Source organism: Mesoplodon mirus (assembly GCF_964341445.2).
Source record: "Mesoplodon mirus genome assembly, chromosome: 12".
Lineage (NCBI taxonomy): Eukaryota > Metazoa > Chordata > Mammalia > Artiodactyla > Ziphiidae > Mesoplodon > Mesoplodon mirus.
The window spans coordinates 25,360,916-25,387,474 of NC_138988.1; the positions used below are offsets into that span (position 1 = coordinate 25,360,916).

The window sequence follows — 26,559 nt, forward strand, 5'->3', positions numbered from 1 at the left end:
TATTGATAAAGTTTATCAAAATTTTATAGTGATAAAGGGTCATTTCACAGGAATACTTAGCAGTTATAAACAAATATGCATCTCATATCAGAGCACCAAAATACATGAGGCAAAAATGGACAGAAATGAAGGGAGAAATAAAAAAATGAACAATAATAGGTGGAAACTTTCAATACTCTACTTTCAGTAGTGGATAGAAAGCTAAGCAGAAGATTAACCAATAAATAGAAAACTTGAACAGCATTGTAAACCAACTATACCTAACAGATATCTGTAGAACACTCTATCTAACAACAGCAGAGCACAAATTCTTCTGAAGAACACATGGAACATTCTCCAGACTAAACCATGTGCTAGGCCATAAAACAAATATCAGTAAATTTAAAAGCATAGAAATAATGCAGAGTATGGCCTCTGACTACAGTAAAATGAAATTGGAAATCAATAACAGAGAAATGGGAAACTCAATATATTTGGAAAGTAAATAGCACACTCCTGAACAACCAAAGGAGAAGTTGGAAAATACTTTGAGATAGATGAAAATGAAGAGAGACAACATGTCAAAAGTTATGGGTTGCAGCTAAAGCATGGCTTAGAGGGAAATTTATAGCTATGTCTTAAATGCCTCTATTAAGAAAGAAGATCTCAAGTCAATAATGTAAGCTTCCACTTTAAGACACTTGAAAAAGAAGAGAAAACTAAGAATAAAGATTAGAGCAGAAATAATGAAATGGAGAATAGAAAAACAACAGAGACTTTAAAACCTTTTTGAAACTTTACTGATTATAATAAATTATATTAAAATATTTACAAAAGACATGAAGGGTATTATTTCACAAAATAAGTAACATATTTTAATGTATTTTTAAAAATCCAATTTTCAACGTGGCTTCCATACACCTGTTGTGAAAAGCTAGTGTTTGTGAAAATATCCACCAGGCACTGTCTTTTTTCCAGTTCAGGCTCAGTTTAGAAACTGTCAACCAAACCATGAGCCCATTTCAGTCCTTAGCTCTTGAGCAGTTTTGCCTGATAGAAAGAGCAATGTTTAGGGTGTTGATCAAGTCCATGCCTGATTCCAGATACCACCACATCCTGTATGTGACATTGGACAAGTTGCTCAATCTCTTTGAGACTTATTTTCCTCATCTGTAAAATAGAGGTAGTTTTCTCAGCCTGAGAAGAATTATGAGATAACATATGTAAAAGAGACTAGTTCAATATCTGGCATGAAGTAGGTGCTTGTCTAGTATCCATTCTGTAATCACTAGTGATTTAAACATGGAATGACAGCCCAAGTACCTGTATGGCATGGGTATACCTATATGAATACTCTTGAAAGAGAGACTGGAAAAAAAATAGTCTAATGTTGAATCCTACTGCGTACCAGGCTTAGGGCTAGTCATGTTATCTATAGCTGTACCACATATAACTTGTTTGACAATTTGGACTGATTTCACTATTTTAACAACCACTAAAACACTCAACTTGAGCAAAATACACATCCTGGCCTAAATTGATTGTTTTAGCAATAGGTTATAATGGTTAAATTTTTGAGCCCTTCAAATATGAAACCACTCAGAGTTTATAACTTTTTTGTTGTTATTACTGGTGTAATAAATTCTATTTCTTGTGTCTTAGGAAAGCATATTTCTTAGTTGTGCAATTCTGTTGCCTGTTTGGGCTACAAACTATTGGCATTAAAACTCTGAAACTCTTAACCAGTTATGATTTGATAGGCAAGATAACTGATTAAATTCTGTTTTTACTCAAAGCATATTTTAGCAGGAACTTTTATGCTCATTCTGTTTATTGTGTGGTTGATGGCTTTGAAATTGAATATTTTCACCAGCAACACAAGCTTCAAACCAAGTTGGAGACTAGTGGTTGTCAGAACTTTAACATGAATATGAATCACTTAGAGATCTTTGTTAAAAGGTTGATTCTGATTTATCAGGTCTTAGGTGGGGCCGGTGAGTCTATATTCTTAACAAGCTTCCAGGAGTTGCCAATGCTGCTGGTCCACGGACCACACTGTGAGCTGCAGGCTTGTGTAGAATCCAAGAGGTACCTTGGCTAGAATCAGAAATGAGGAGACCTCATCTGGCGTTATATATCACAGTCCCAACTACCTATTTATACTCCCTGAGTGGAATCTACTTCCTCAACTGAGCCCTGAAACAAATTAATTAAAAATTTGGAAGCATTGAACAGCAGTGATTCTATTCTTACATTTCATGCATTACAGTGATTGAATATGGTAAGAGAATAATACCTTGTCATTCATTTTCTGTAGTTCCTTTGTACTGTCTGTTAGCTTGCCCACCTCTTAGGCCCCTTTATACCGTATCTCATTGAATATGCGAAGTAGTGTACAAGAAGCATTTCCATTCCATTCTCTAGAGCTCTGTAGCTGTGCTGTTGGCCCTTACTCCATGTATGGCAAAGAACAATGAATACAAACCACTTAAACCCCAGACAGACTTTTGTTACCAAATGAAAAGAACAAGCAATTGTTTCCCCTAAATTCAGGCCTGATTTTCTAACACCTTAAGTGAGCATTCATGGAAGCTTCCAGAAAAGCTAATTTCAAGTCCTTAGTCATTTAGATGAGAGCGCAGATAGTTTCACCCGGAGAGTCCACAGCGTGTAGAACTTGATTTTGTATGTAATTTGATGACAGAGACATCATTTTAAGACGTGTCAAATTAAATTCTTAATATGAAATAGATGTGGCTCAAAATGTAATGCATGCCATCTGATTTGTTACAGAACACAAAAATAGTCACAGTAAGGACAAGAGGAAAACGAGGACGAGAAAATGGGGAGAGAGGAGTAGCCTGGCTGATGACGTGGCAGTATTAAAAAGCAGCTTAACCAAAAGGGCGCTTTCTGCCTATGGTAACAAGACGGACAGCACAAGGGAAAAGAGGACCCACAGGAGAACAAAACGTTTTTTATCCTATCCACGGTTTGTAGAAGTGATGGTGGTGGCAGACAACAGAATGGTTTTATACCATGGAGCAAACCTTCAACACTATATTTTAACTTTAATGTCAATTGTAAGTACATTTAAAAGGAGGTGATTTATGATGTCCCTAAATGTGCCCTTGGGGAATGGGTTTCCACCCAGTGCTTTGGAGAACCATTGGGGGCTGGCATTTCAACGATTCAGGCAAGTGACTGAAGAGAACATAAGATTAGACAATGACAATAATGGGCATCAATAGTGAGTGTTTATTCTGTATTAGACAATGTGCTTCTTACTTAAAAGGCATCATTTCTAATCCTCCTGGCAACTCTGCTAGGTAAATTGTCATTCTCATTTTGTTGATAAGAAAACTGAGCCTCAAAGGAGTTGGGTTGCTTGCCCATGGTCATGTAAAGCCAGTAAAGTGGCTTAGGGACTGCATGTGACCTTCAGCTTGTCCACTTCCCAAAACCAGTGCCCTTTGACACGTGAATTTGCACAGCCAGCTGTGGGTGCCAATAAGACTTTTGGACGCTGGTTATGAATCAGAAGCATTGGTGGAGCTTTGTAAAATGTCTCTATCCCCCTCCCCAGGATTCTAATTAAGTAGCTCTGGGGTGAGTCTTAGGAATCTCTCACTCCCATTTTGAATTTTTCTACTCCCATTTTGAACTGAAAAAGTCATAAATTTGCATGATTGGAAAACAAATCAAGCAGATCCAAAGACTAGTGAGAAAACTGAAGTGCCTTTCCCCACCCAGGCTCCCAGGCCCCTTCCCAGAGGCAACCACTGTGACAAATTTATTTGCCCGTGTTTCTAACCAGCACTGCCCAATAGAAATATAATGCAAGCCACACACATAATTTTTTAAAAGTATAGATACATGTAATTTAAAATTTTCTGTTAGCCACACACACACATAAAAGAAACAGGTAAAATTAATTTTAATCATGTATTTTGTTTTATATCTAAATGTTATCATTTACAAAATTATTAACGAGACTAACTTTTTTCCGTACTAAGTCTTTAAAACCCAGTATGTGTTTCACACTCAGAACACATCTCAATTCGGACAAGCCACATTTCAAGTGCTCAGTGGCCACGTGACAAGTGGCTACCATGTTGGACAATGCAACTCTGGACATTTCTTAAGCAAATATGTATGGATACACTTTTTTTTTTCAGAGATGGCGCATTCTCATACACGGTGTTACATATTGCTATTTTCTTGAAACACTGGAGATTGTTCCATAATATACCACGTGCTCTGCCTTCATTCATTTTAAGCCTCAGCATAGCATTCCTATTAATAGATGGATTCTAGTTTATTTGAATGGGAATCTACTTGTATTAAATTCCCCCACTGAATATGAAAAGCAGCCGTTTGGGAACACTGACTTAGAATTTCTCCTTCCTTCTCCGTGACCTGTGGTTCTCCTTGTGTTTCCCTGCACTGCTGTGAACCACCCCACACTGTGTTCCCCAACCCTTACCCCACCTGCCTCCCCTCCCCACTCTCCCTCACCCCCCTTCTTCAAGCTCAGTCCCATGTGCCCCAGCCCTCTCCTGTCCTGGAGGAGGGAAAGGAAAACCTAGTCAGGCCTTGCATAGACTCAACTCCATTTCTAACCCATAAATTCGGACCTGTTAAGGATTTTGATGACAAGCATGGACTCAGTGTCAAATTGACCTTGGCTGAGAATTCTGGCTCTGCTACTCACTGCTGGCTGTTTAGTCTTGGACAAGTTGCTTAACTTCTCTGAGCCTCAGTTTCCTCATTTCTTGAGCAAAGATTATAGTCACACCTAGCCCAGAATGTTGCTGTGCAGTTTTCAGCAAGGATCTAGTCCACAGTAAGCATTCAATGGATGTTAGCTCTCATAATTAACAATAATAATGAAAACAACCCCCCCCCAAAAAAAACAGGTTACCAGGTTTTAGAAAACACAAATGGTTGGTACAGCAGCAGTATTAGCAAGTATGTGGTCCATGTGAGATTCCATAAATGGCAGTCCAGCTTCAACTGGGATGAAAAAGCTTGATCAAAAGTTAATATCCAGTGTTTTGGCACAAAGAACTGCTAAGTTACATGGCAATGCAGTTTCCTTGGAAAACACCTTGAAATTTAAATTTGTTTGCATTCATTACTGTCTAAAGCTGCCGTCTATGAATTTTACAAAGAGACTTTTAAGAAATGTTTGTTGATTGAATGAAAATTCACAACTCCAAAATGCATATGTTGCATGAACCATAAAAAGAGGTGGAGCCCAGCATAAAAAGTGAATTGCTTATTGCTTACACGGAGTTCACAATTAACTTTGAAAAATTTATCTCGGTTGCAGGTAGCCTCTATCTATAAAGACCCAAGTATTGGAAATTTAATTAATATTGTAATTGTGAACTTAGTTGTGATTCATAATGAACAGGTAATAAAGTTTTTTTCTTCTTTCTTCTCTCTGTATCCGAAATGGCATATCTAATTGGTATTGGTGCAACGGACCAACCATAATTCTTTTCTGTGTTTAGGAAGGACCTTCCATATCTTTTAATGCCCAGACAACATTAAAAAACTTTTGCCAGTGGCAGCATTCAAAAAACCATCCAGGTGGAATCCAGCATGATACAGCAGTTCTTGTAACGAGGTATATGGATGTCTATTCCTCCAGTCTTTTAGTTTCTGGTCATGTTGATGGGATGAGGTCATATGTTCCTGGTGGCCAGCCCCTAGCCCAGGGTTTTTCAACCTCAACACTATTGACATTTTGGATCAGATAATTCTATGCTGTGGGGACTGCCCTGTGCCTTGCAGGATGTTTAGCAGCATCCTTGGTCTCTGCCTACTACCTACCGGTAACTCTCCCCTCTCTTAACTATAACAACCAAAAGTGTTGTCCAGACGTTGCCACATGCCCTCTGAGGGTGTGTGGTGGAGGAGGGCAGAATAACCCCGGGTTGAGAACCAGTAACCCCTCGCCACCAAGTAGGCAATAAATGTGTTAGGCAGGTCTAAAAGTAAACACCTGTATAGAGCGGGCAGCTGCCATTCCCATTGAGCTCGTTACCATGCAGGATATAAGTCCAATGTTGCCAGCTTTTGTGATTCTGTAAGAAACCAGAAATAAGGATACTTTTTTTGGAAAATGTGAAATCTCCCAATTTTTAAATGGTAGCTTCTAGCTCAAAAATATTTAAAATGTTGTGCAGGGCAGCAAAGAGGTCTGCTGGCCTAGTGTGTCTCCCATCAGTCACCTTTGATATGGTCACAAACACTTGCTCTTCGATCAACTTAAATGAAAGGCATTTAGAGCCTTCTCAGAATGTTCTTCAGAAACTAGAATCACGTGCTTCAAGGTATGAGGAAAAATCCTGGACGGAAAGGTTTTCACTTGCCCTTGGCTACCCCTGTGGCAGAAGGAGACCTCTCAATGTAGCTTTTAATCTGTAAACCAGTGATTCCTAAACTTTTTTGAGTTGCACATCCCTGGCTCTGTTAGTCTGCTTTTTGTAAAACCAGTACCCTCCCCCCCACCCCCCTAAAGTGGTGATGTTGTGAATACCTGGAAGATTCTAAAGTGTTTGCTTGTATTGACATTTACTCTTTGGTGTCAAGACCCTAAGTCTGCTTTGCTTTCAGACAGGATATCTGCAGAGCTCATGACAAATGTGATACCTTAGGTGAGTCCACTGTGCGTATCCTCTCTGGCTACAACACTTTATGACATGTTTTTCTTCCAAGCCACAAATGCTTTTTAAAGTAAATCCTTGTGGGTTTTTTTTTTTTCCCCTTCTAATAGGTCTGGCTGAACTGGGAACCATTTGTGATCCCTACAGAAGCTGCTCTATCAGTGAAGATAGTGGATTGAGTACAGCTTTTACAATAGCCCATGAACTGGGCCATGTGTACGTTTCTTCTCCATATTTTCATTTAATTTAGAGTGACCTAAAACTTCTGTTCCTTCACATCAGTGAGCATTTACTTGACTTTAGAGGGTGTAAGATGCTTCTTGAATCATAGTTGAGTTTGAAGGGTTGAAAAGCTTGGAATGTAGCTGGCAGAAATTACTTTGGGAAGCTAAATAAATACAGTGCACCCTCTTCAGCCATAGCTCATGCGTCTCTTTGCTTTAACTGTTTTAAAGTTTTCTAGGCAAGGTCTAATATGCTCCTTTCCTACTGCAAAGTGGAAAAAAGGGGGCCTTTCTACCCCCTCCACTGAAACAGAGGGTATATCAGCCCAGAGAACTTACCTGACACATCTTTGTTTAGTAGGGTCCTCCAACATTGCTGTGGCCCGCACGATTTTCCCAAACCCAGATCATTCCTGATTTTAGTTATATCTGAGGTTGTCCTTTAGATATTAGCCTCTGGAACAGAGCTATCCCTCTTTTAGGGGGAAAAATGAACAAAGATACAGAGAAGAAACTATTTCCTAATTATGTTCACTAAGTGTCTGGTCGTTATGAAATTGGCTTTTCCTTTTTGTTCTTTAGAGCCAGAGCCTGGTTAGAACATGGGGCAAAACAGTATAAATTTATTCAAAATTATTCTGGTTTTTGATCTGCCTTCTTTTCTTTCTAGAATGATTAAATTACTCATACTATATCCTTTTGAAATAATTTTCTCAAAAGATGTCCTTGTATAATACAGCTGTGTATTAATCTGCATGTCAGATGTTAACTTTATTTAGAGATAACATCATCTATTAAGCAAGCTTTTTCATTCACCGAATGTTTTTTTAAGGCACTTTATGTGCAGTGTAGTATAATAGGCGTAAAGCAAGATGCATATATAGAGGTATCTCTAATCCAATTCCACATATAATGCATATATTTTCAAGCATATTTTAAGAGCACACCCCTTTTTTTTTCTCCAAAGGAAATATCGTCAGATGCCCAATATTTAGAGAATAAAAGAGTCATGACTTTTAGTTAAGCCCTTGTGGCAGATCAGAGTCCTGCTTAGTCAGCTGCCTCTCTGTCCTTTGATTTCTGAAACACCTTCATGAAACCCAAGGATTTCTTGGAACTAGGTTTGAAAACTATTGATTTCACCAGCATTTCCCAAAGTACAGGGCTCTAACACTGATTCCAAGAGAATGGTCCATGGGGGGAAAAAGAGTTTTGTAATCCAGTGATTTAAAAAAATTTTTCGTAGTCTAGCCATGCTTGGAATGCCAAGGCCAAATGGCATGAAGTAAAGGCTCTGACAAGTCCTATATTAAAGTGTTGATTTCGTTTAACTCAGTTTCAACAAACTTATTTTAACAGAATCTTTGGGGGATTTTCATTTGTTTGTTCTACATGAAATCTGGTAAATTACTTGAGACATATAAATAGGAGGTGTAGATTTCACAGTGAGGAATAGGGTGGCATTTCAATGGGGCAGCTATTCCTGCCCCAGAGAATGGAATGGGTAAAGTTACAGAGATAGAAATGTATTCAAAGGGCAAGAGTTTGTGTGATTTTTTTTTCTTTTTTTTTCTGGCTGCTTTGTGTCTTCGTTGCTGCGCGGGCTTTCTCTAGTTGCGGAGAGCGGGGGCTACTATTCGTTGCGATGTGCGGGCTTCTCATGGCAGTGGCTCCTCTTGCTGTGAAGCAGGGCTCTAGGTGATCGGGCTTCAGCACTTGCAGCATGCGGGCTCAGTAATTGCGGCACGTGGGTTGTAGAGCACAGGCTCAGAAGTTGTGGTGCACAAGCTTAGTTGCTCCACAGCATTTGGGATCTTCCCGGACCAGGGATCGAGCCTGTGTCCCCTGCATTGGCAGGCAGATTTTTAACCTCTGCACCACCAGGGAAGTCCCTGTGTGATTAACAGATTAACATTTCCCCCCAAAATATGGCTAACAAGAATATACTGTTTAAAGAAATATAATTAATTTCCTGTTAATTCCTTTCCCCAAAAGAGTTTATAAACCCCTTTTAGATAGCCCAGTTTATAAAATTGACATTTTAAGGAAAGTAGGAATTTTGAGTAGCAAAAACAAAATATTTTAAGCTATAGAGAAGTCTCAATTCACAGTGTTAACAAACATCTCCCCCTGCAAAAACCATGTTGTTGACATTGTTCTAGGAGCTTTCATTTACGTTATCTCCCTTAATCTTTATAATCCCCACAAGGTAGATATTATTGTGTCCCTGTGTTTGACTTAGAGATATTAAACTACCCAAAGCGTAGTAGCTAATGCTGGCGTAGGAGCATATGATGTTGGAGCACCAGTTCCAAGACAGAGTCAGCAGGCAGCCAGATACCCAAGTTCTGGATGGAATTGTTCTAACATTCCCTTTGACTTGAGGAAAATATATGCTGTTTCCCTTCCTCTAAGATGGAAACAATACATATACCCCTCATCTCAAAAGTGTCAGGAAGCAAGAAATGAAATCATTGGTGAATGATGTGAGTTGTGGCTTAAACAGAAAGTATATTGCTAGCCTGTTAATGAATTATTTTTCTTTTGGCACCTTGTCTCTTTGAGTTAGCTTTGTTCATATTTTAAGAACAGTTAAAATCCTTTTTTAAAAAAATTTGCTCCCGTACTCTGTAGCAGATTTTCTAATGAACTTTTTCAAAATTAAATGTTAAGTTGTTACAGTCATGACTTTCTGATAATATAAAACCCAAGAGCTGTTGGGAGGAAAAAGCAACTGACCTTGTATTTGTTGAGCGTCATTGTATGCTCACAAATAGCTCCTGGCTTCTCGTACCAGCTTCATAGACACCCAGAATCTAAGAGTCAGGAAGAATTCGGGAGCTAATTGAGTCTCTACTGAATACAGAAATCCTTACACAGTGTTTCTGACAAATCTTCCGCAACTTGCCTCATAGGAGAGAATGTAGTTTGTATGTATTCCAAAACAGGAGGTTTTAGAATCAGTCTTAAGTAGACTCCAATCCCAGCTCCCTTAGTAACCATGTGACCTTGATCAAATATTGATAGTTAAACCTCTCTACAAATCAGTTTCCTTTTCTGTGAAATGTGGATAGTAATAGCACACTATTCATTGGGTCAAATAAAATTAATAAAAAAATAATTTTAAATTAAATGAAATCAAGTAAAATTAAATAAAATTAAATGAAATAAAGCATCGAATGCATTTAACACACCAGCTGGAGCATTGTGAATGCTAAAAATGTCTTGTTAAGTATTTTTTAGTAAGTGCTCAATGAATAGTTGTTATACCACCCCTGCTATGAGCAAACGTGCCTTAACATTTGAATGAAAAAAAAAGTTTTCTGTTTACACGGTGAAATAAACTGGATTTTATCAAGTCATGGTGGGGTGGGGAATAAACACTAGCTCCTTTGCACCAGAGAGAAACAAACAAGGAAGATTTGAAGACTTTGCTTGTATTAGGTTTGTTGATGGAGGTATTACACTGACTCTGCAGCTGGGATTTGGAAACCTGGGCAGTCATTCCTTTAAGAAAATAGACTCTTAAGGATTTATTACTATTAAGCTCAACCAAGACAGTTGGAGTTTACCCGTCTTACATTTCCCATCTGGCAATTATTGAGGGGGCCAAATTTTTAAAAGAAAAAGGAAATCAAACATGAGAAATTACTGGTATGGACTTCACAGACTTTTATTCCAGCTTTTGTTTTTATATGAAGCAAGTCTACATACTTCTTTCTGACTCCCTTGTTTTTGTAACTCAAGGTGAACTAGTGAAGGGAATTCCTCCCTAAATGCCAAATTAATCATATACATCAATTTTGTGATTCGGAATAGTCATCCAGAGGACAGCCCCTGTGAGCTTGTTACCCAATGGATAATTATCTTACTGAGAAAGGCATGTGGGTCATAGAACTGATGTTTCTGGATTGAGAAATGCTTCCTGTCATTTTTTTCCCCACTTCCTCTCTCTAAGCCAAGAATGGCAAATATGTGTTAATGCCGCTGCCGAGTTCCCTCCCAGACCCAAGAGGATGTTGGCACTCCATCACAGCCTTTTCTCGGGCAGAACCTGGATTAGTTTAAGAATACTTTTGTGCCCAGATTTTCAGGAAGCTGGTACCAATCAATTGTAATTGGCATGGAGCATGAAACTATTTGCCATCTCTGGGTTAAGCCAACTGGATTGGCGTGCCTCTCGTTTCCATGCTTGCAGTTTTTCTTAATGGGTTTTATTGCGCACGAACTTTGCACGCCTCTATAACGGTATACTTGCAGGGTTTTAGCATCTGTCAGCCTGACCCGAAGAAGAAGAAGAGATGCCAAGACCCACCCTGAGCCTCTCATCAGGAAGCTTTTGACTTCAGGTTTTGACAGTTGACTGACTCTTTATGTGCGCAGTGTTACCCTAACCTGCCAAGTCCTTGACTCTATAAACTGGCCTTCAGCAGCTTACTAGGAATTCCAACTGCTGTGTTCTAGCACCAGCTACAGCACACGCAGAGCCTCTGCAATTCCAAAAAGTACAGCTAAGCCGAATAGTGGCCCAATTCACTTTTTTTTTTTTTTTTTTTACATTAAAGGCACTTTGTATTCAGTTGGGTCAGAAGTATGTCTTATTCTACTCCCTACCTTTAGTCCTCTAGTAGGTTTTGTTCTGCTCACCAGGACTCAGGTTCTTATGCGTAATGCAGTCGTCAGTTGAATGTTTTCTCTAAGATGCGTTCTCAATGCAATTATAACGGCTGTATCCCTTAGTGTTTATTCACTTCTTTATATCATTATCTCCTTGGCCTTAGGTTCAACATGCCTCATGATGACAACAATAAGTGCAAAGAAGAAGGAGTCAAGAGCCCCCAGCATGTCATGGCCCCAACACTGAACTTCTACACCAACCCCTGGATGTGGTCCAAGTGTAGTCGAAAATACATCACTGAATTTTTAGAGTAAGAGTTGAACTTTCTTTGAGCACAGCCTTCATGCTAGTATCTGGCCTCCACGCAGTGAACTAATTGTGGGAAAGAAAATGTAGAGTCAAGCATTCCTTTTGAGTTGTTATTTTTGTTGACATTCCTGGGAGGAGGGAAAAGAAAAATACTCTCTGACATCTGTGTAGTTCATGTCCTCACCAGAATTTAGAAGATTACAGACTGAGCTCAAGAAAAAGGTCGGGATCTTAAAGAGAATATGAACATGTTGCTTCATTCTTGGTAAAGCTGTGAAATCTGTGCAGGTCTTGGGAAAGGGACCATGAATATGATGACATAAGGAAGGCCACAAATATTTATGTGCTTCTAACTTAGTAATTTGGTGTTGGAAAGGGGTGGGGAAGTGAGACGCCCCCAAAGAACGTTACATGGGTGGACGAAAATTGCACAGACCTCCATATTGTCGAATTGAGAACATTCTCTCTCTGTCTCTTGCTTTCTCTATCTCCTTGACTCTTTCTCCTTCTCTCTTTTCTTGTTTTTTTTTTAAGCTTCCCACCAGGCTGCTCAAGGATCCAGTTACATCATACAAAATCCTTGTGTCACAGACTTATTGCTCATCTCTCCCAGATGTACAAAAGGTTAAGTGATTGTCCCAAGGTCACTGGGTGTATATTTCCCCAGCCACAGGGAAGAGGGGGTTTTGTTAATCAGAACTCACCGGGTGTGAATTTTCCAGAAGACATGTTTTCAGAAACATGGAAGAACTGGCAGGTTGCTGTGTGTGTGTGTGTGTGTGTGTGTGTGTGTGTGTGTGTGTGTGTGGTTTTTTTAACCAGGTGATTTAAAGTGTTTCTTATTGTAACACTAAGCAAATCAGCAAATATTTACTAAACACTTGTTGTTATGGACAGGGCCCCATGCTTGGGTGAAAAAGGCACTAATTTTACCCCTAAGACACTTTACCCTATTGGAGAAGACGTCGAAAAATAAATAGGTAATTGCCCCGAAAGGTGGTAAATTCTGGAACAGGTACATATTTCCTCCTGGTTATGTTGTATGCACAGCCTGTGCTTCCAGAAACAAGTATGCACCGAAAACAGAACTTCAGCTTCTGGACTCAAGTTTGGATGAAATGAATAAAACAAATACAAAAAAGGAACCATCTTCTGCACCACTAAAATGACAGAATGGCCTTCACTGTCATCTGGAGCCTTTGACAGTCATATCTTATCCACTGCCCTCACCATCTTTGTTTTTCTGCTTTCCACAGCACTGGTTACGGCGAGTGTCTGCTTAACGAACCTGAATCCAGACCCTATCCTTTGCCTTTCCAACTGCCAGGCCTCCTTTACAACGTGAATAAACAATGTGAATTGATTTTTGGACCAGGTTCTCAGGTGTGCCCGTATATGGTAAGTATCTGGGGGCCGTTTCTACCCTCATAAATGGATTCTGGACTTTTTTTTATTCATAGTTTTCCATTGGATTCTCACTCTTAACATAAACCACTCATTGAGTGGTCCATTGACTATAGTGATGATGGGGATAAACAGTAATAGTGCTCGGTGTTGCATGTGGGCCTTACCTGAACTTTCTCATTTCACTCTCAGCCCAAAAGGGAGATGCCATTACCATTTTCATTTTATAAGTGGTAAGTGAGGCTCAGAGCGGACAAGGTTACAAAGCTCGTAATGACAGAGCTCAGCCCTTTTCCCTCCTTGTCTCCTTTCCTTCCCACTGCCTTGTCCAGATGACTTTTATTTTAGGTGCTCTTCTAGATTCAGTAATTTGTGAGACAGACCTGTTTCCCTGTTTTAGCTTGTCGAAGCTGTGTCCTGTGACCACCTGGGGCTTGAAACGGTTTCTGGTGGTAGCTCAGCTGGCAAGTGTGTGACACTTTGATGTATGTGTCATGGACATTTGGACCAGCGATTTGATCCAGTGGTTATCTGGAGGCATATCAGCAGAACTGTGCTTCTCTGGGATGCCCCATTCTATTCTTTTGGGTATTTGTTTGTTTATTTTGCTGGGAGTGGTTCAAAGATAGCTTGGTAAATTGGCAGGTACAGTGATTCCATGGAGATAACAAAAAATTTTCTGTAAAATGTATCTATGATTATATTCGTTTCTCTGTTACTCTTGATGGCAAACATGCAGAGTAATGCACATGCCCAAGAATGGAAAGGTTAAGCAAACTATAGTATCTCCATTTAATGCGATATTATACAAAAATTGAAAAGTAACTCTACAAGGGAACATGCTCTAGCTATAGTTTTAAATTAAAATAACAGGATAAACAATTATTTTACAGAGTATGTTCTCAATGTAAAAGGGGGAAAAAAGCTTCAGGAAAGACTGGATCATTTAAAGCTTTTTTTCTATTAAAAAATAGTAGCTTCTGAATTTTTCTACTATGAATATTGTTTATTTTCATCATCAGGAGAAAAATTATCTTTAAAAACTATGCCTGAAATAGAGCTAAATATGTCAACTTGGATAACTCAAAAAACAGAGTGTGTAGAGGGGAAAAACAGGAAGTTGTAGGACGTATCCATATATCCTGAAATCTCGAACAGCATTGTTTGTTTAAAGCTGAAATGCTGTATATCATGGATAGATATTTATACATTGGTAGTAAAAGCAATGGGAATGATGAGATGGTGCGCATCACCAGGACAGTGGTTACCTGTGGGAAGAAGGGGAAGGGATTGGGATTGAGAATGAGTGTGCATGGCATTCAGCTGAGTCTGTGAAGTCTTTCTTTGTTTGGGTGGTGACCACATGGGTATCCATTATGTTATTGTTCATACTTTTTGCATACCTGAAATATTTCATGATATTTTGTCCCTTCTTTCCTCTGACAACCCCTGAAAGCCCTAGAAAAGAGTCATAATATGATCATGATAACATATGCTTAGTAGGAAAAAAACACCCATTTTAACATCAAGCCAAATGTTAACTCTAATCACAACGTAACTCAAAACCCACTCTCCAATCACAGCTCATTGCAAACCTAAACTCACATCACATATTTCCAGTGTGATACTTTGCTCTTTGCCAGCCTCAGTTTCCTTATCTGTAATATGGGGAGATGTTACTATGACCAGATGACATCTCGTATGTTTCTGTTGCATAGTAGTTCCCCTTTGACACCCCGGCAAGTCCTCCCAGGCATAGAAATGTGTGTCCTGGGCTGCTCTCTGTATCCGTTGGAATATTTTATCATTTATCATACCAAGAAAAAAATCCTTTTCTAACCTATGCTCTACATCATTGGCAAAAGGTTAGTTGAAAGCAACCATTGCCTTGCTTGATATCCTCTAATCACACTGTCACTGAATTGTCATTCAACTGAATTGCGCAGATGCAGTGCAGACGGCTCTGGTGCAATAATGTGGATGGAGCGCACAAAGGCTGCCGGACTCAGCACACGCCCTGGGCTGATGGGACCGAGTGTGAGCCTGGAAAGGCAAGTAACGCCCCGATCCGTCCTTCTGTCTTGGGGCAGACATGGGCAAGATTTGGGCTGTAGGCTCAGTCACCGTTGTTTAGAACATAAGTTAATGTAGCGTATATCAGCATGCATAATACTTTTTTGAGGCAGGAGGTTCAACTTTCCTGTTGAAAGTTGTGCAGACTTACCTTATAGCATAATACTGACACGAGGGACATAGCTATCATTATTGCCTCGATTTTAAGACACACTTTTCCTCATTTTAATGTTTTTTAAATCCCAATGTGCTTTTCAATTTATGGGTACATTTAATGTGAGGTAACATTTCTTTTCTCTCTCTCTCTCTCTCTTTTTCTCTCTCTTCCTCTTTCTTTTGGGGTGGCAGTGGAAGGCCATTATTAAGTTGGTGGAACATCTTAAAATTACGGAAATACGGGAAGACTTGCTGTGCTCACTACTTGGATACAAGGCTTTTCCCAGCCTGTTTTGACCCCTTTAAGGCACTGTGATGTCACCTGAGATACATCCAAATCCACATTCTGAGTTGGTTATAATGGCTCCTACTTATTGGTTAATAGCCAAACAAAATCTGCTGCTTGTACAACCCAATGATAACAATGTCCCAGCAACTAGGAATATGATTAATGCAAACTTTGCACGTGGTGTCCATCTAAGAAAAAAAAAAGGTAGTATGTTAAGGCTTTGGTTACAAAAAGTTGTAGATATAAACCTGATTTTTTTAATCCATACAAAAAATGGTGTTCAGTCACTTACCTATGATGTAATCCCTGTACTATATCTGAGTCTCATGTTATCCTTACATAAGTTTTTTCCTTTCTTCTCTCATTGTCCACTTTACTCACTTTTAATATTTTGTTCTCATCTCATTTTCTGTGCTTCTTCTTTACCTTGTGGAATCAGTGGCCCCCAGAGTGTTTCAGTGGAAACATGGGGTCCTCAGAGATGAGGAACTTAACCGTCCCTTCCCCAGTTTTTTTTTTTTTTAGTTTCTGCTTTATAATAAAGTGAATCAGTTATACATATACATCTGTTCCCATATCCCTTCCCTCTTGCGTCTCCCTCCCTCCCACCCTCCCTATCCCACCCCTCCAGGTGGTCACAAAGCACCAAGCTGATCTCCCTGTGCTATGCAGCTGCTTCCCACTATCTATCTACCTTACGTTTGGTAGTGTATATATGTCCATGCCTCTCTCTCGCTTTGTCACAGCTTACCCTTCCCCCTCCCCATATCCTCAAGTCCATTCTCAAGTAGGTCTGTGTCTTTATTCCTGTTTTACCCCTAGGTTCTTCATGACATTTTTTTTTTCTTAAATTCCATGTATATGTGTTAGCATATGGTATTTATCTTTCTCTTTCTGACTTACTTCACTCTATGATATGACAGTCTCTAGGTCTATCCACCTCATTACAAATAGCTCAATTTCGTTTCTTTTTATGGCTGAATAATATTCCATTGTATATATGTGCCACATCTTCTTTATCCATTCATCCGATGATGGACACTTAGGTTGTTTCCATCTCCGGGCTATTGTGAATAGAGCTGCAATGAACATTTTGGTACATGTCTCTTTTTGAATTATGGTTCTTTCAGGGTATATGCCTAGTAGTGGGATTGCTGGGTCATATGGTAGTTCTATTTGTAGTTTTTTAAGGAACCTCCATACTGTTCTCCATAGTGGCTGTACCAATTCACTTTCCCACCAGCAGTGCAAGAGAATTCCCTTTTCTCCACACCCTCTCCAGCATTTATCGTTTCTAGATTTTTTGATGATGGCCCTTCCCCAGTTTTATAGATAGGAAACAGAAAAGAGCAGTGACTTGCCCAAGGTCATTCAGCTCATTCAGGGCAGAGTCCTCACACACCCTACCCACTCCCTTCCCAATTCTCTCCTTTGCTTTCTTTGTCTGAAGGGGCTGCAGGGTCCACAGGAGTGGCCATAACTCAAGCTCACTGAGCTCTTTAAGTTTCCATGGTCAAATAGAAGAACTAGTGGCTTATCCAGTCATTTCTCAGAGTGGTTTTTCTATTTTTTAAACTTTATTAGGGTGGTTTTATAAAATTATAATGAAGATGATTTTTCATTTGATTTAGCTTGGTTACTCCATCAGCTCTGGTCTCACTTCTCGATGGCTAGGACCTTAGCAATTGAGAATACTGCTTTCTCCAGGAGCCGCCTAAGAAAACAGCCTAAGGACATAGGCATAACAGTTTCTGCACCGCACCTTTCATTAGCTTAAGAAGAAATATATCTCTTTGGCCATAGTGAACCTTTCACATTTTGCAAAACATTTAACTCAAAGTTCTGATGGCCAGAGGATCATAGGTTTGAGTGGGGATATGGTTCTCAGGTTTCCATGGCAGCCATCAAGCATTCACTCTTTCTTCCTAAATGACAATGTGGCCTCAGAGTCCTTCTAAACACAGTGACCCCTATAGCTGCTCTCAGTTGGTGAGAGATGACAATAGACATGGTATCTAGTTGACAACTTGGCTAGTTGGCTTGAGTTGGAGCCAGCCAACTACATATTTAAATGGAGTCTGTCTGAGCTCAAAAAAATCACTGATATTATGTCATGGTTCTTAGTCAATCTGATGCACCCACCTACTATGTCTCTTTCTGACACATGTTACTGCTGGAAAAACCATAACAAAGTAGAGCTTTCAATTGTATGATGAAATGAATTGTATTTAGTAAAATAGTCATGTACAGGCTACCATGCTCCATGTAGTACTATGGTGTCCCAGTCAATCGTGGAGCACAGAACCTGGGAAGGTGTCTGTTGTGTCTTCTTCTAGTCTTCTGTTTTTGTAACAGAAACAGAAATTAAGAGATTGCACAGTAATCTTATACCTGACAAATGGGGAAACTGGGGAGATCTTTCAGAAGACATTTCCCTTGTATGCTTTTGTTCAGCAAAAGCAAGAGACATCAAGGCATTCCAAAAGGCAGATTCAGAACACCTTCAGAGAAGCAGCTATGTGGAGAACATGATAGGTTCATTTTTAGTTTGTTTTAGAAAAGCGGCTAAGTCTAGCAACTTATATTAAAGATGTGGATGTTCATTTGTTTATTCCCCAGAAGAACATTTATGCATTTTACAAATAAGATGGTGAATATGTTGGCATAGACGTTCTTTGTGTTTTTCCATTTCACTTTTGTTTTCATAGAATTGGCAGTAAAACCTTATCCTTTTCTCTAGCAAATTCTGTATCCCTTTGCTGCTGGGTTAATTTTTTTTTTTTTTTCTTTCTCTTCTCTCTGCCCTGCTCCCTCAGCAGTGATCTGTCTTGGGTTGCTGACACAATGTTATTTTGATGAATGACTCTCTCATGTCCTTTTATTTTCTCCATTCTCTTCTTAAGTCCATTAACATTTTCATTTTAACCCTGTTTGTAAATCTGAGATTTGAAACTCTTGTGTTTTAAGCCTCCTTGGGACAAAATTGACCTCCAGATCGTTCTTCCAATCTCAAAAAGAGCATTTATGTAAAATATCATTTAAATGGTTCTGAACACTTTTAGGAAAGGCTGACTATATATTTTGGCTCTGCCTCCAGTAGCCGCTAATGGTTTGTTATGATGTAATGGCTTTTCCAGTACATAATTATTGTTTGTTCAATTTCCTGGTAAAATAGACTATCTTGATACATATTCACCAAACAGTCCCCATGTCCAGCCTCTGTCACCTCAGGTTCTTCTCCTCTTCCTCTGAGGTTCTCCCTCCCCTGTGAACCCCTGCCAGTGGTTGTGTCAGTAAGAAATATTTAATTTGCAGATGAATTTTTAATTAGGTTTTCTGTTAAAAAGGGACCCTATGAGGACATTTGAATCCAGTGCTGAATGGCAACACTCTTCTTAACCTATGCCCTTATTCTGCTTTGGTTTATGGTAATGCTTAATGAGAATTATGGTCACTTTGAAGATTATTCTTGTGTGGAGATAGAGTCTATAGAATAGAGAGGCCAACAGATTGAAGACTGAAGTGACATGAGGAAAAAAATGTATTTACAGACAAATTTCATTATGAAAGTCCATGACTAGTCATAGGAACGTTCTCCTTAGTGTGTAGAATTTATAAAATGTGTACCTGTCGTCAAGATTTGATGGCTGAATTTGGGCATCAGCTGTGACCTCAATTGTATATTAGTTAGGAATTTTGTTCAGGTCCGACCAAATTGTAGTAGTGTAAGCAAGTTGGCTCTTTTTCTGACACACACACAAAAAACTAGTCAGAGGTAGGCAGGCCATAGAGCTATTATGGTAGGTCTACAAAATCATCAGAGACCCAGGTTCCTAATTGCTTTCTGCTCTACTATCATATGCAAATGGCCATCGTCCTTAAAGTCACAAAATTGCTGCTATAGCTCCAGCCATCAACTCTGAGTCTTGGGCAGAATGAAGCGAAAGGGCAAGGAACAAAGGGGCAAAAGGACCTTCCCAGGAATCTGACCCAGTGAATTCTGCTGACATCTCTTTGACCATTCCTATCTATACAAGAATCCAGGGAAATATAGATTCTATTAATAAGGATGAAGGAGAGAATGGATATTGGGTAGACACATTGGAGTGTCAGCCTTACCTAACCATCTCATTAATCTTGCTTTTAAATTTCAGTCTTTATTTAGATGTCAACAGTTGTTCCCATTTGCTCACAGTTGAGAGGCAGCATGTGTCACAGCTAAGAGTATGCACTCTGGAGCCAGATTGTCTGTGTTTCAGTATCAGCTCAGCCCCTTACCAGATGTTTGACATCCACCTCCCTGTGCCTCCATTTTCTTTTCTGTAGAAATGGGGGTAATAGTATACCTATTTCATAGTATGCTGTGAGGATTAAGTAAGTTAATACATACATAGCGCTTAGAACAATGCCTGGCAAATGTTAAGTGCTATGTAAATATTTGCTTTTATTATTACAAACCTTGTTCAAGTTGGGTCTCCTATGTGCTTAGCTGTGTACTAGGTGCTTTCCATACATTGTCTTATGTTATACTCAAAACAACTTTGGCAGGTAGGTCCCCATTTTTCAGCTATGGAAATAGAGTTCAGTGACTCACCGAGGTCACAGTTAGTTTGTAGAAAGGCCATCCCACACCACCAGACTGTTTGCCTGCTAAGCTTTGTCCCCTTAAGACCTGCTCTGTCCAATATGGCAGCTACTAGCTACCCATGACTGGTGAGCATTTGAAATGTCAGTCTGAACTGAAATGCGCTAAAATGAAAATACACACCAGGTGTTAAAAATCTAGCATGGAAAAGAAAGTGTGGGAAAAAATCTTATTTATAATTTTATGTTGATTACATGGAGACATAGTAATGTCTTAGACAGTTTGAGCTAAATAAAATATATTAAAGTTACCTTCAGTGTTCTTTTTACTTGTTTTAATGTGGCTGCTAGAATTTTTTAAATTACATATGTGGCGCATGTTACACTCTTATTGGATAGTGGCGCTCTAGACCAAGCTGCCTCTCATTGATTTTATGTACATATATTCCAAGGAATGTTCAAGACCGCTGTAAAGACAACTATAAAATGATTTCAGGGAGTGATGTGGTCACCTCTGCCCTCATTTCTTGGGTGCAGAGTTGCCCAGGATTTTTTGGATGCCGAACCTTTTAAGCCTCAGCCAAACAGCCCAGGAAAAGGGATGTGTCCTCAGATACTCAGGAGGATAATTACAAGGGAGAAGGCAGGGCAGAATAGAGAAAGCCTAACTGCACTCTTTAAAATAATTGTTCGCCAGACCTTTGCTGGGACTGGCCATTGACTGAGGCTTCACCAGCCTCTTATCTGTTCCCTTTCCCCACACGCTCCCCCCACCGCCTGGCCTCCAGGCTACTCTGCTTCTGAACTGCGTGCCCGGGTCCTCCCTGTGGATAAATCACAGTGGCCACCACCAGCTCCGCTTCAGAGATCTGAGCGAGCGGCAGGGCGTCACCCTCCTGCTGCCACTGCCGCCCCTCTTCCTTTGTCCATTGCTCATTGACCTCGGCTTTGTGTCAGGGCCTCACACCCCAACAATGGCAGAGGATTGAAATGGGCTTCTCCACTCACTTGTCCTGCTGAGGAGTTTTACTTTGTTTTGCTTTAAGCATCATGGCCTTCTTCCTGCTCTAGGCTGTAGAATCAGAAACCATTAGTAACCAAAAAGCAGTAAAGTTTAGGGCTCTCTGTAATGTGTCCATTTTTGCTTTAGTCTCATCCTGTGTTCTCTGCTAGAGGGAGTTTATAGGAATCACGTAACCAGCTTTTTTTCCCCTCTCCCATTTAATTAAAATTGGTTTTCAAATCTGTGAGGAGCAGTAAAGCATTGTATTTTACCAGGCTCACAACATCTCTAGGCCTTGTTAATGGAGATGCACTATGCAAATCCAATAACTCATTTCGGCCCTGTCTACAACCAGTAGACAGCCCATTTGCACGCCTCATTTTTCCAAGTAGACTAATTGAGCGCTTCTAGGCTGGCCATGGGACCTACCCTAACAGCCTGGAGCCAGCCACTCATTGGGCAGTTTTATTCAAGCCAGTGGTAAATGAAGACACCGCCTAAAACCACTAAGCCCGAGATTAAACTCCCTACCATTTCCATGACTCACGTAGATGATGCAATTGTAGCATTTCAAACCAGTGCATGGAAAACAATGAAAGTATGGTATGTTTAAAAGGACAGCGGGTCCTACAATATCTCAAGCACCGAGCTCTCCCTCACTGTTCCCCTTATTAAATACAGCACTGCAAGTTTGGATTTTGTGTTCCCAAAGAAATGGAGGTCCCCATGACTGATGGATCCTGGGGAAGTTGGAGTCACTTTGGAACCTGCTCAAGAACATGTGGAGGGGGTATCAAAACAGCTGTTCGAGAGTGCAACAGACCAGAGTAAGTCCTAGAACTCGTCACTCTTATTATCGGGGTAGCAGGGGTGAAAAAATTCCTAAAGGGAATAATTTAGCTGGAGGCAAGTAAAGAGCTCTTTCCAAATTAGACAGTGGGTGGACATCTAGAGCTGCCCAGACCAATGTTATCTAAGCTCTATCTCTCTGTATTATTATTTTTCTCCTGTGACTCTTTATTATTAAAAGTTTTGTTTCTTAAATGGTAGATGCTTTGTGTTGGTTGGTCAACAATTTTGATAGGTATACTCACTGCCAGCCCCCCCGCCCAGAGCTTGGAATAGCACACTAATAAAGTGAACAAGGGGATTTTCATGAGGAAACAAAGAAATCAGACATTTCCTTCCAGATTGTAGATAAATATATCCTTTCCAGTTAGCTACTGAAATGCTGAAAAGGGCACACAGACCCCCAAGGCGGCATGAGTGGAACCCCAAGGGACCTAGAGCCCTAAGTCAGGATTTACTTTTGAATCAAAAGTAAAGTAGGGGGGTTTCCCTGGTGGCGCAGTGGTTGAGAGTCCGCCTGCCGATGCAGGGGACACGGGTTCGTGCTCTGGTCCGGGAAGATCCCACATGCTGCGGAGTGGCTGGGCCCGTGAGCCATGGCCGCTGAGCCTGCGCGTCCGGAGCCTGTGCTCCGCAGCGGGAGAGGCCACAACAGTGAGAGGCCCACGTACTGCAAAAAAAAAAGTAAACTGCTTTTCAGGATAATTCTCAGAATGTGACCATGAGTGTCTCTACCGGTAGAACCTTGTTGAAACTTACATTCTCAAATAAAGCCCACAGGCTTCTTTCCCAGCATCTTATCACGACAGACGTGTGTTTGGGGAGAGGCTATTTATAAGTGGATTTAAAAAGTTGCTATCTTCATTATAAGTAATGACATAAAATTTTGTGTGGATGTAAGATGCATAAAGTTTAAAGGGATAGAAAATAATACATGATATTATTGCCATTGAACCTATGTAGCCCAAGAGGTCTTCCCAGATTCGTTTTTAGATGTGCAAACTCAAACCATTTTTAAGAACCAGCTGCGTTGGGGTTTTGTAAAAGGGTTTGGCTCAGCAGTACTCATTTATTTTTAACAGCCTACATTAAGGATAGCAGACTGGATTGTAGAGAGAAGCAAGCAGGTAGAGGAGCAAAGCAGGCTTGTGCAGTAGACTAGATTGTACTGTAGAGTACTGCAGACCAAGGGTGGGGTGCTTCCAATGTTTTATAAGAATATGAATTGTGTATACCAAAAAGGACATAGCTTTAGCCTGCTGTTGCAAGCCCTGGTCTAAATAAATAATCTGTATAGTCCAAATCACAGATGGTGATCAATTTATTTTAATTTATTTTTGTTCACAGTCCAACATTATTTCATATCCACGTAATATTAATCTCTAAGGACAAGTAAAGAGCTATAAGACATAGGCTCTGGTCTGTAAAAGTAACACTGTAGCTATGGATATAAACTAATACACGTTAGGTTAGATTTTTCCATAGTGTCTATACTTAGTATTAGTTTTTAAAATAATAATATAAATATAGTAGATGCTTTCAAAAAATTCAGATACAAAAGTATATCATATAAAAACTTAGTGCCATTATTATTCTTACCCCCAATACTCCCCCACAAGAAATAACCACTAAAAAATCATTTGTTGTGTGTTATTTCAAACTTTTAAAAGAGATTATAGATGTAATATGTATTATATGAAATAAATATTACAAAATATAAAATAAGGGTCATCCTATATATATTGTTCCACAGCTTGCTTGTTAAAATCAATTATATATCCTAGCTGCTTGTACTGTTGAAGTTTCAAAATAAAACATTTTAAGCTAGCAACAGATATGAATTTTTTTAAAACTTAAAAACTCTTGGGTGGCTACATTGAACCAAATCGTGATTATTATAGTGAGCTATTATTATCATGATAGTGTGGATATTGCAAATAGTAAGTACTTTTAACATTTTGACTCAAGAATATTCCATTCAAAAGAAGTGGGGGGTTGCTTTTTGTTTTTTTAAATAGTCTTAGAATAATTCTAAAACTAGTGTGGAAAGTGGAAAGAGATAAATCACTCCATAATTGGAATGGAGCAGACAAAGGAAATCACCCAGTGTAAAGATCTCAGCAGGAAAAGACCTTGAGCTTCAAAGTGAAGCAAAGATCCTCTCATTCAGAAGTTAGGAACCGATCATTACAGACTTCAATTAGAGGTCCTTGTCCTGGCTGTTTGCTATGGGAGGTTTTAAAATAATACAATCCACCTAGTTGAGTGTCAGCACTGACATCATTTCATTAAAACTCCTCCAAGTTATTTGCACTTCGGGATGTCCCTGGGAACTAAGGAAGGAGTCTGCCTCTTAAAACCAAGGTTACGATGGCACTGGGGGAGTCAATTAGACAAGGGAAAGGGACACTGAAAAGGGAAAGTCAGGTCCAAATTAGTTAAAGAGCTTGTTCAGAGAAATTCGCAGAACAAATGGTTCATTATGTAGAATGTGGAAGTGGTTGCTGTCCTGATTCTCAGGAAGTTTCAGAGAATGCAGCCCCTCCCAGCCCCCCCATTGCTGGCAAAATGCTTTTCTCAGTTTGCGGAGCCCTTAGAATATAATGAAGATCTCCATTTTCAGAATCCAAGGTATACCTTTATTGAGAACACTGAGTTCTCATGTTTTCACTGTATTCATGTGATTCAAAAATGTATTTATTTAGCATCTGGATACTTTAAGCTATATTTTTAGGTTTTTTATTTTCCTTGAAAGCATGCAGGCTAAAAAAGAGAAGCAGCCTTGCCATGTGCATGGGATCATGCTGTACTTGATGAGCAAGCTTTAGAAAGCATATCCTTTCTAATTTCATACCCCAAACAAGTTGTTGGTCCCAACTGGCTCACCATCATGAGAATGGAGCCCTAATGTTTTATCTTTAAATGCTTTATTTTTTTAAAGCCATTTTTGACTGATGCCCTACATATAAGATAAGCATATGTTCTGGTTTGTAAGGATGGTCCCAGTTTACATCTGTTGTCCTGGAGAAGTTATTGATAGCTCCCCTTTCAATTCTCAAAGTGTGCTGAATTAAACAATTATATGGTCACCTGATCTATAAGAAACATGTAATAGAATAAAATTTAAAATCAGAATGACCAAAAACATAACTTGGAGTACCAAACAAGACAAAGTGTTGGAAATAGAAGATTCATTACCAGGCCATTGGCCCATATACTTGTTTTGTGCTCTAAATTTGGCTCTGAGCTTCCTGGTGGCTGGAACAAAATGGTTTATAGAATTGTTATAGTCCATCAAACTAAAAAATCACACGAGTTCTTTAGGAAAGGCAAAATATTTCCTTCTTTTTGTGCTTCTCTTTTGCTTTTAAATTAGGAGATAGGTTAAATTAAAGAATAATAATAAACTCATAGATTTGAGAAAAGACAGGATTTATGAACTAAATATTTCCCATTTAGGCTTTGAGCATAGCAACTGCTTATGAAATCTTCCATAAAAGAGAATAAACATATGTTTGTTTCATGTAAGAAAACCAGTCTCTCATTTGGGTGTAAAGAATGGCAGCAAAGTTTTTTTGAGCGCTGAGTTGGATGAATTTACAGATGGTCCCCAACTTACGATGGTTAGACTTAAGATTTCTTTACAATGGTGCAAAAGCAATTCGCATTCAGTAGAAAGAGTGCTTCAAATTTTGCATTTTGATCTTTGGTCAGGCTAGTGATACACGGTCTTTGTCTTGTTTGGTACTCCAAGTTATGTTTTTGGTCATTCTGATTTTAAATTTTATTCTATTACATGTTTCTTATAGATCAGGTGACCACATAATTGTTTAATTCAGGACACTTTGAGAATTGAAAGGGGAGCTATCAATAACTTCTCCAGGACAACAGATGTAAACTGGGACCATCCTTACAAACCAGAACATATGCTTATCTTATATGTAGGGCATCAGTCAAAAATGGTTTTAAAAAAATAAAGCATTTAAAGATAAAACATTAGGGCTCCATTCTCATGATGGTGAGCCAGTTGGGACCAACAGCTTGTTTGGGATATGAAACTAGAAAGGATATGCTTTCTAAAGCTTGCTCATCAAGTACAGCATGATCCCATGCACATGGCAAGGCTGCTCTGTTGATGTTGGGCAGCGGTGGCCACTGCACCTCCCAGTCAGCCACACAATCATGAGGGTAAACAACTAATACACTTAGAACCATTCTGTACCCAGATAACCCTTCTGTTGTTTACTTTCAGTATAGTCTTCAATACATTATAAAAGACAGTCAATACTTTATTATAAAATAAGCATTGTGTTAGATGATTTTGCCCAACTGTAGGCTAACCTGAGTGTTTTGAGCATATTAAACGTAGGCTAGGCCAAGCTAGGATGTCCAGT

General features: G+C 39.5%; 1 protein-coding gene across 3 annotated transcripts in view; it reads left to right on the plus strand.

The window, feature by feature from the left end:
* Positions 1-26,559, plus strand: part of ADAMTS9 (ADAM metallopeptidase with thrombospondin type 1 motif 9) — a 171,935-nt gene that overhangs the window by 25,791 nt on the left and 119,585 nt on the right. For all 3 annotated transcript variants that reach the window (XM_082639425.1, XM_082639426.1, XM_082639427.1), the window contains exons 4-12: positions 2,773-3,062; positions 5,315-5,398; positions 5,499-5,614; positions 6,607-6,647; positions 6,767-6,872; positions 11,662-11,808; positions 13,064-13,205; positions 15,158-15,262; positions 21,998-22,143. In XM_082639425.1, the coding sequence (XP_082495551.1) occupies positions 2,773-3,062; positions 5,315-5,398; positions 5,499-5,614; positions 6,607-6,647; positions 6,767-6,872; positions 11,662-11,808; positions 13,064-13,205; positions 15,158-15,262; positions 21,998-22,143 (1,177 nt within the window). The remainder of the gene's footprint in view (positions 1-2,772; positions 3,063-5,314; positions 5,399-5,498; positions 5,615-6,606; positions 6,648-6,766; positions 6,873-11,661; positions 11,809-13,063; positions 13,206-15,157; positions 15,263-21,997; positions 22,144-26,559) is intronic.